The following is a 10,802-nucleotide window of genomic DNA, read 5'->3' as shown; positions in this document are numbered from 1 at the left end:
TGTATCATTGCTTGTTTGGGTTAAAAATTGTATAATTTATTTTTTACATATGCATATAATATATTATAGTCTTTGATAAAAGTTCCATATCCAAATTCAACTGGTTCTCGGCTGACTACTGTTTTCTATTACCGAAGCGTTAAATCATGACAAGCGAATTTCTGTTCACACCAAAATTATTCTGTAGAACTGGTTTTCACAAAATGAAATCATCTACGAGAGGAATAAATAATTACATTAGATGTATGCTTCATCATGATACTTTATTCTGATTGGCTAACTGCACATCATGTGTTATTCCTTGATCAATTGCATTACTTAATAATTACATCAGATGAATGTTTCATTATAATACGTTATTCTGATTGGCTAACTAGCAATCTCATGATATTCCTTAATCAATTGCATTACACAATGCAACTTTTCATTCATGATGACACGAGGTCCCAAAATAAAATGCACAGGTAAATTTAAATAAAAACTTGATAAAAGGCGTGTTTTCATTATCCTATAAGTAAAAATGTAATTATAAGTATTGAATGCTTTTTTTTGTAACTTTATAGGGTTGTAAAAGCGTTGACCGTGCGCACATTTTTAGTATGAAGCGCTTCCGCGCTTCATACAAAATGTACTTCGGTCAACGCTTTTACACCCCAATAAATTTACAAAAAAGAGCATTCAATTCTTAAATAATTACATTAGATGTATGTTTCATTATAATATTTTATTCTGATAGACTGACTGCACATCACGTGTTATTCCGTAAGCAGTTGCATTGCTCAATACAACTTTTCATTCATGATAACACGTGCTCCAACAATAAAGTGCACAGGTGAATTAAATAAAACCACAATTATAAAATTCGTGTTTTCATGCTCATAGCTAAAAAATGTAATTATAAGTATTGAATGCTTCTTTTTGTAACTTCATAGGGTTGTAAAAGCGTTGACCGTGCGCATATTTTTAAAATGAAGCGCGGAAGCGCTTCATACAAAATGTACTTCGGTCATCGTTTTTACACCCCAATGAAGTTACAAAAAGAAGCATTCAATTCTTAAATAAATAAATATGACATTTTTTCTATCAAAAACAAATGAACCCTATTAGAATGCATCACATGTTGTTATTCTGTACTTTCAGATATCGTTTTTAATTTTGTATATATATATGTATCACATTTAAACTATTTTCAAATAGGAGACGGACTGGTTTCTTGGGAGGAGTATCTAAAAGCCTTATCAGTTCAAATCAAGAAACAAACATACGAAGAACAATTATTCACACAAGCTTTTAAAAAGTTTGATAAAGACAATAGTGGATTTATAGACAAAGAAGAACTTAAAGCTGTCTTGAAACGGAAAGGAATACTTAGACGACCTCTTTCTTGAAGCGGATGAAGACGGAAATGGACGCGTTGAATATAAAGGTATTACTACTTTCTGTGTGCATTTCATCTTCGCTAGCAAAGAGTTACGATCCACTCCAGTGGAGGGGAGTGGGTCGTAACCATTGGCTAGCGGAAATGTGTGCAGTTTAGCATATTTCCAAAAATATAAACTCGGGTTTCATTTTCGGCAACCTCTGTTTTATTTAATGTGTGTCATCTGCACCCAGGTAACATAATTCGAGTTAAGAGAGGCACCAAAATAGACTCAACCTCTGATGCCAGATAATACGAAGTTTAACAAACGCCTCACTGTCGGACGGCCATTTTACAAATTGATTTTCTTTGAAACAAAAATACATCGTTACTGTCAAGTAGCGTGTAATCTTAAAGAGGTAGAAAAAGTGTAAACGAGGACAACACTCCTAAAAATTTGTTTTATTTTATTGCTTTGTTTAAATATATTCTATATATATATATATGCTTTAAAGTGACATCGAAAACGTGATCCCTAGTGGTCATTGAAGAGATCTGTTGTCCTCTATTCTTTTTGATTTCATGATATCAAAATTGTGTTGGTGCTTTGTAAAGCTTTGGACGTCCACTTTCGAGATCTCTGAAACAGGCTTAACGTACAAAATGTATCTAGCCTTCAACAGTAATATGAGATTAAAGGGAAATATAAAGCGGATTTAAAAATTACCTAAAGATATTAAATTTTCATGAAAATGCACAAGTTTCATCTACATTATGGATGAGATTGTGTGATATAATTCAGGAAGGCTTTGTTTTGATATATGCATTAGCAAAAAATCATTAAATTTTAACTGAAAATTCCAACTAATGATACTATTGTTAGTAGCAAAATAAATGCACAGTGAGGGTCAAATCTATATAGATCTATATAGGGTCTCATTTCACTAGTGTCAAACCGCTGAAATATTAAATATCTCTGTAGCTATCGAAGTTTTATAAATAAACTCATCATAGATACCAGGACTAAATTTAGTACATTGTATATACAGCAGACGCGCGTTTCGTCTAGAAAAGACTCATCAGTGACGCTCGAATAAAAACTCATCAGTGACGCTCGAATAAAAAAAAGTTAATTTTGTTTGTTGTTTGATTAGAGATGTCCCGTGTATGTACTTTTAGATTTTTTGTTTTGCAAATCTGAAAAGCCAACTTAAAAAGTGTTTGTTCTAAATTACAGGTTTACAGTAATCATTTGCCTTTTTTTATTTGAAAAAAAAAATAAAAATCGCAGATAATACATAGTATGTCATTATAATTATCATAGCGCGTGGAACGTGAGTTTACGTTGATGATAATCGTATTCGGAAGTTATATCAGTTACATCAGTAGAACCTTGCTTCAAACAATTTTACTTGGTTATTTGATTGATATAAATGTCCAGCGACAAATATTACATTCATATTAAGAATGATAGCAAGACAACATTATATATATGCATATATTCATTGTACCTGCTAATGTATTAAACCGATATGTTTATGATTTAACCCCATAGTGTTGCGTGTTGGGCGGTGAAAATCAAATATTTTAAGTCTTTAAATTGACCCGGTTGGAGATCAAACCTTCTTCTTTGACAACTAGACTATTATCGGTTTATGTTTGACTGGGCTTCATTATATTACACACCAATTACATACGAGGAGATTTATAAATATTTAAATAGTTACCACTTAGCTAATACATTGTATGTAAGAACAAACAAAAATCAATTTTACTTATGTACACTTTAGTTGTTAAAAACCACTCTCACAAAACTATGACAAATAAGACAGTGATGTATTGACTTGTTATATCAATAACAAGAGATCAGGGATATACATAAATAAGACAGCAACCAAACGACACAAATAAACAAGAAATTGAGACATGTAAAAAAAGTGGTGAGCAACATTTCATTCTGTGAAAAAAAAAGATTATATACGATAAAAACAATTTTGAATTGAAACAAGTACATGAAAATGTGATGGTTGAAGGTGGTCATTTTTTATCCGATTCTTGTTTCACCAAACGCTTGCATAATCACACAGCCTGCTCTTTCTTACTTTATATACTTAAGAAGACCGTCGGCTATGTACATGTATCTATATGGACTCGGTGTCGTGCTCACTTAAAATTTTAAAGGTCGCGAGGTCGATCCTCGGGTAGTTCAAACCATAGACTTATAATTCGGTATTTTCTGCTTCTGTCCTTAAAACGCGGCGTTAAGGATTACGGACTGATTTGGTCGTTAACAGACTAATGCTCCTAGGCAGGGTGGCATGTCTTCTGATAGACTGTTACTTTGTGGTGTGAAATAGCATGTTAAAAATGCGACCAGGTGCGTCGGTCTAGTTCAAAGTATAATGCATATTCGTGTCTCATATACATGTTACATTGTAATATTTGTCGCGTGATGTTGAATATCAAAGGCCAAGTTCGGATGGAACTCGAGTTCTGACTATAGTTCCATATGAACGGTAAATAATTTTGAAGAGTAAGGACTCTAGATTAACGGAAGTACAAGGCCCCTACTCTGAATATGTTAACATTCAAATTTGATTGGATCCACGTCATAACATCCGGGATATCGAGTCGATCTCAAGTAACCCTGCCACAACCCAGGGCTCATTGAGTTCTAATGGCGGGAAGCTAAATCCAATCATAACAGGTGTTATATATGACCATGTCAATCCGATCTACTCTAGATATCCATTGGAACTTGGCCAAAGTGAACTGGCTAAGCTTAAGTGTGTAAGAACTTTCTTTTTATTTTGTTTTGTTATTTTTCAGAATTTGTGAAAACTTTCTGTGATCAGTGATTTACTTCCTGAGGAGCATTGTACTTTTAAAAATTAGGAACATTATTGGTACGGCTATAGAAGCACATATTACTATTTGTTTTACAATGTGTAATAGATACATTAAACATTTATGTATGAATGAAGTGGATTTCATTGTTAGCACCGTTTATGTTATAAACATACAACATCAATATTACCTGTATATATTTCATTATTTAGCATGGAACATTTTAAATAATCTAATCAACTTGCATATAGAATGTCCACTTAACAATATATAATATATAAAAAAGGTAAAAGATTGAACATCAAAATCCGAGATTGCACATTAAAGGGGGAGAAATTCCTGCTCCACTATTTTATCATCATGTTATACAAATACGTTAATGTAAACAATAATTAGATTTAGATGTTTTAACAGATAGATTTTTATCATGCAAAACTTTCAATTGTATGTTAATTAAGAACGGAATGACCAGATACAAATTACAATGAAATAGAAAGTTTTATTGACATATTGATTATAATATATGTATATGTATATGAATATGAAATGGTTATATTGATTTTAAGATTTTCTAATATATACACGTACGTATTCCACAAATTCTATGCAAGTCAAATGGTCTTTGTCAATGTAGTTCATTAAAAATACAATACTTTGTAATCCAATCTTCACGATCAATTGCTCTACAATCGCTTAAATTTCGCAGAAATATTTAACAAATTCTGAAATAAAAGGAAGAACGAATTAACAAAATCGCAATATACACACAACTATAGATATTTTGGTTGATTGAGTGTGGCTTGTTACCTTACATTCAGTGGCAAATATTTCATGCATATTTAGGACGAGAACAAATCTGAAATAAATTGATTGAAAATACTGCAAGTAAATCGACTGTTTAGTTGATCAAATATAAAACACTTAAGTAATGAGACGTTAATTTTTTCAAACTGTTTTTAGCAGTTACATGTCTCATGATAGCGTCGCCACATTCAGTACACGACACGTTGGCAGAGGGTCGCAGAATTTTCTGATGTTTGTTGCTTTTGGCGTTTTCGATGAAGGCTGTGTACTTCTATCCAGTCAGAAACTACCGTCTCATAAAATATCGAAGGGTTTGTTTGATGAAATATCTTCACTGATAATTTGCTGGACCATAGCATATTTAGTCCTTTACTGATACTCAAGCGGATATCTATAATACTAAAATTACGAGGTCCATTTTGTCAGCCGTCATCACGTAAAAACGACGAATCACAGAATTCAACTTTATATATAACTAATATAGTACAAAGGTGTAGATTAAAAATTACACCACTCCAGGCCCTTTTGTTTTCCACGTAATTAATATTGCCAATAATTAAGAAGTTCCGGGTTGAGTCCGCTACCGATACCAATAGTATATTCACCTGTTACCTATTACCTTATCTGTACGTTCCGCATCTGACAGGCGCACCACCAAACGTTGTATTCAGGATTAATATGCTATATACACGGGTCATAACCACAGGGTTGACACTACTAAATTGTCAAATTGTTACCTATTGTAGTATTTTAATCAGTAAGACTTTCTAAGATAACAATACGAATACTAAAAATCTGTACTAAAAATAAGGCGTATAGGTACAGTTTTCAATTTGTTAGTTGGCATGACGTAAAACAGCGAAGCAAAGAATTCAACTTTATTTATAACTTATACAGGACAATGCTGTTGATTAAAAAATACTCCATTCCAGGACCTTTTGTTTTCCAAATAATTAATATTATTGTTTCAGTTCGACGGGTTCAAACAGAAAGACTTGAAATCAGAGAAAAACTGTGCATCTTATAATCGGCATGACTTTATCAGATGACAATACTAATACTAAAATAAGGCTTGCGCATTGTTATATACTTTAATTCAGTCACGGACCCGTGATATCACGGGTGTGTTCTAGTTTGATATACATTTGTACATACAAATAAACAATAAAGAATGAGTTATCTTTCCTTTTACAAAAATATTTCGTTTGAAAAGTTGTGTTGAATGACAGTGATCGTTCAAATTCGAGCGTCACTAATGAGTCTTTTGTAGACAAAACGCGCGTCTGACGCAAATACAAAATTTAAATCCTAGTATCTATGTTGAATTTATTTATTAATCTCATTGAAAATAAAATCATAAAATGAGTTTAACTCGTTTTTAAAAGATAATTGCATTCTCTAATCGAAGCTGTAAAGAAATTTGTGAGCGTTATATAAGATAAACACCTTCCATTTGATATTGGAATACAAAATATTTGTGCCAGTTATATTGTATTTCATTACTATTGCTTTATGATCATTTGTATGTGTAAAAAGTTTAAAAGTTAAAAAAAAGTTGGTTTACTGAACTCAGACATTTAAAAAGTATAATCCCAAAAAAATAAACTCCGATGAAATTTCAAAACGGCAAGTCCCTAAGCAAATGGCAAAATCAAAAGCTCAGACACATCAAACGAATGGACAACAACTGTCATATTCCTGACTTGGTACAGGCAATTACTATTATGTAGAAGATGGTGGATTTAACCTGGTTTTATACATTATAGAGCTAGCTAAACCTGTCACGTGTATGACAGTCGTATAAAATTCCATTATTTTGACAACGATGTGTGAACAGAACAAGACATAACAGGTAAAAATGTCAAAATAAGGGTTACGGCAGTCACCGTTATGTTGGTATATTAATAACTGCAATGTATAAAAACAAACAGATATACAAAGAAACATTTACCACTGTATGATATTTTGCCATCACCATTAACATCTGCCTCATTGAATTGTTTTTCTATTTCTTCTTCTGTCATTTTACACCCAGACATAACTTTCTTCAATTCACCTAAATCTACCTCCCCACTGTTGTCTGTATCATACTTTTTGAAATTTTTCATATAAAGTGCCTTCTTTTTATCAATACGTCTGTCCATTTCTTTTAATTGTTTAGACATAATGCTTTTATATTCATCATATTCAATATAACCATTTCCTAAAAATAATAAGAATATATTTGAAAATATAAAAACGTGTTCCTTTAAATTGGATAAAAAGAAAACTAAAAAAAAAACTAGATTACTTTTTGGTTTTGATTCAGAAGAGCAGGTGACTCTGATAAAACCAGAGACACGTGCGCAGAATGAATTTGAGTGTATAGGGCTTACTATGACACAATATAAAGTCCATGCGATTCTCTTGGGTGTTTGGTCTCAAAACCTCTTATTTTATAGGCCATGACACCCTTCATTACACGTTTACCACTGATATGTAAATACAAAAATCACAAGTAAAATCACACCTTCTGACAGTAACAGCCTTTTCTGTTATCTTTATAAGCCGCTAGTGCTGTTATATCTCTTATCATGCATTGAATACAAAATTTTAAAAAGTTCTCAAAAAGGAATTTTCAATTTTATCTAAAATTATTGAAGATATTTTCTAAACCTGATTCATCACTCAGCTTCAGTAGATACTGTATTTTTTCCCAATAACAGTGCTCAGATACAATGACGTAATACTATACAAAAGAGCAACATGCATTATGTAATGTTAATACTACTGTTAAACTGTAATCCGATTGTATTACGCTACACTCAAATGAACAAAATGTAATAGTCAGCCGAGAACCATGCAGCTTATAGGTGGCACGGTAGTATTTGCATTCCAGAATTTAGGTTGCTCCTTTGCGTACCCTACCCTAGTCAATGTAACTGAACAGTGTGATTGGACAAAAACTATAGTATCAACTGAAATACTTTCCAAAACTGAGGGGATGCATCTGGTGTAGAGAAACATGAAATAATTTTACATACAGATGCAAATGAATTTTTTGGATTTTTTAAAAATTTTGTATTCACTGCACGATAACAGACATAAAAGCACTAGTGGCCTTAGGTTTTTAAAAATAGCAAAAAAAGTAAACGGTCATGATACACTTTCAAATTCATTTCTTAATAGTAAAATGAAAGTACTTTAGTTGACTGTGAATGTAGAATTTTTCGCAGTGTTAGAAATGGGAGAAAATTCTAAAAAGGCTATCATTATCCCCTATGGACCAGGAAATACTACCATGCCACCTATATTACTGTGCCCCCTGAGTGATGGAGTAAAGAGAATGGTAACGGAACGGAGATGATCAGTATACGGATTTTGCAGTATTATCTGACATATCTTACCATCTGTATCAATTTCCTTGATCATTTGCTGAGCCTGTTGTAGTGTCATATTAACTCCTATAAAATGGCCTCCTTTTACAAATTCTTTTGCAGACAATTTGTTATCTTTGTTCAAATCTAATAATTCAAATGTTCGTTTGATTTCTGAAAAATGGAAAAGACATTTCTACCCTGACCAATATTATGAAGATCAATTGCGATTACATGTTATTATTTTAATTTCGAGGTTTGTCCCTTAACTACTGGATTGTAGCCATATGTGGAGCAGTAAAATTATTACAGTTTTAAGTGGTCTATATATTAATATATAGAGTGATCAAATATACTAACATGAGCTTTCAACTAGATATGAGTGAAGTAGTTTGCCGAATTAAGTCATCTTTGTATCCCAAAAGAGAAAATTGTCGGTAGAGATTTTGATTGTGTTCTTAACACGAATCTTCTGTTTACATTTATAATCGAACAAAAAATGAAGGTTACCCAATTGGTTTCGATAAGGGAGACGAACGATACTAAAGGAATATTCATACTGTTAGTTGAAATTAAACTGATGGTGCAAACAGCGAAAACGACAATAAGACAAACATTACACAAAACACATCATAGAAAACCAATTACTCAGCAACACGAACTCCACATCTAGACATTTCTAGTCTTATTTTTGTCATTTTTTAAGGTTATAAGAAATTAACCGTCTTGTCAGAATCTTTCGACCCCAACCATGATACACAAATGAACATAATAACTAAGTACATATAATTTAATACGTATACATTGATATATAAGATAAAAAGGTTATACTAAAATAGTAGTACGATTTTTTGACCAGATTAATTAATGTAAGCCATTTAATTCGAACTATCATTTGATAGTATTTTTATCTATTTTTATCTATAAAAATGTGTAGGTATTGTCAGATAGCATCTAAATTGTAGGTAACCGTTTAAATATTATCATATTTTAAGACACACCGTCAACGCACTTGCTTTTCTAACGCTTAAACATGTTTGTCATGTTCAGAAATACAGACAGCAGTGGTATACTGCTGTTCACAAGTCATGAATCGATCGAGAGAAAACAAATCCTGATAACAAACCAAAACGGGGGGAAATACATTAATTATAAGAGGAAGACAAAAGAACAACAGGAACACCAAAAAGCAACAACAACATACGCCACCGAATATAGAGACGAACTATTTGATAGCAACTGCCTTATTCCTGACTAAGTACAGAATATTTTAAGAAAAATGTTTTGACCTCGAAGTTCATTTGCTAGTCTGCTTGACGTAATCTTCAAATCTCCTTTCGGTCGGTAGTATATACATTTACCTGAAAGATGTTCTTTACTTATATCTCCTTGGTCTGTCATGGTATCTTTTGTCTATCTAAAATTGAAATTTAATCTCGCTAAGATAAAATATTTGATAAAAATATAAAATTTATTTTCTCTCTAATTTCTGTGAATTTTATACTTCGTTAATAGTTATCAAAGGTACCAGGATTATAATTTAGTACGCCAGACGCGCGTTTCGTCTACACAAGAATCATCAGTGACGCTCATATCAAAATATTTAAAAAGCCAAACAATCACAAAGTTGAAGAGCATTGAGGATCGAAAATTCCAAAAAGTTATACCAAATACGACTAAGGTAATCTGTGCCTGGGATAAGAACATCCTTAATTTTTCGAAAAATTCAAAGTTTTTTTAAACAGAAAATTTATAAAAATGACCACATTATTGATATTCATGTCTACTGGGCTGGTTATACCCTCGGGGACGAAACGTCGTAAGAATGTTTATCAAGCCGCAACATATTTGCTTCAGCTTGTTTTCTTCTTAGTGTTTGTCTTGATTGGTTAGAGTTTCAAGTTACTTTTATTAAAGAATTAGTTTGAATGTACTTTCCCAAACCCTCTTGAAAATAATTATTCAATATACTGCGTACGTCATTGTTAAATTTTTCGCATTTTGTTTACATCGGTAGATTATATATTGACTGCATTTTGATATTTATCAATCGATTAAATTTTTTTTTTCTGTATTGGTTTGTTTTTTGGTTATTTATCTGAGTCATTGGTATGTTCCCGCTTGCTGTTTTATTCTATTTTCATTTCAATATTCTGACTGAAATATATTACCTGGCTTCTCTGTTTTTGTGATCATCTCTTTCTTTTTTTAATTCAATATGCACTCTCTGTATTTCTAATTTCTTGTTTATTTAACGCTTTCATGCTTGTTTTCGGCTTTTAGATAAACACTAGAAGAACATTTAACCGAATCACTGTCTGAATTCTTGCAATTTTTTCTGTCCATTTACGTTATATCAGCCCTTTACTGTTTACTCTGTATTAGGTTATGAATTTTGATAAAAAGAAGATTTTTAGGCGCAAAATGTGAGTTTT

General features: G+C 32.0%; 1 protein-coding gene and 1 long non-coding RNA gene across 2 annotated transcripts; one reads left to right on the top strand and one right to left on the bottom strand.

Annotated features, from left to right (window-relative positions):
• The first annotated feature begins 1,361 nt into the window (after window positions 1-1,361).
• On the top strand, window positions 1,362-4,331 carry LOC139508187 (uncharacterized). The gene is made up of 2 exons (XR_011661120.1): window positions 1,362-1,426; window positions 4,190-4,331. It is a non-coding gene; the product is annotated as an uncharacterized lncRNA (long non-coding RNA).
• A 355-nt stretch (window positions 4,332-4,686) lies between these two features.
• Window positions 4,687-9,795, bottom strand: LOC139508185 (uncharacterized). The gene is made up of 4 exons (XM_071295927.1): window positions 9,729-9,795; window positions 8,398-8,541; window positions 6,963-7,214; window positions 4,687-4,929 (listed from the first exon to the last, which is right to left on the bottom strand). The coding sequence occupies exons 1-4, from the start codon at window positions 9,766-9,768 to the stop codon at window positions 4,901-4,903; spliced, it is 465 nt and encodes a 154-aa protein (XP_071152028.1). The 5' UTR covers window positions 9,769-9,795; the 3' UTR covers window positions 4,687-4,900.
• Between the last annotated feature and the right edge of the window lie 1,007 nt (window positions 9,796-10,802).

The sequence above is a fragment of the Mytilus edulis genome, unplaced genomic scaffold (genome assembly GCF_963676685.1).
Source record: "Mytilus edulis unplaced genomic scaffold, xbMytEdul2.2 SCAFFOLD_439, whole genome shotgun sequence".
NCBI classification, from domain to species: domain Eukaryota; kingdom Metazoa; phylum Mollusca; class Bivalvia; order Mytilida; family Mytilidae; genus Mytilus; species Mytilus edulis.
This window is presented reverse-complemented; position numbering and strand designations above follow the sequence as displayed.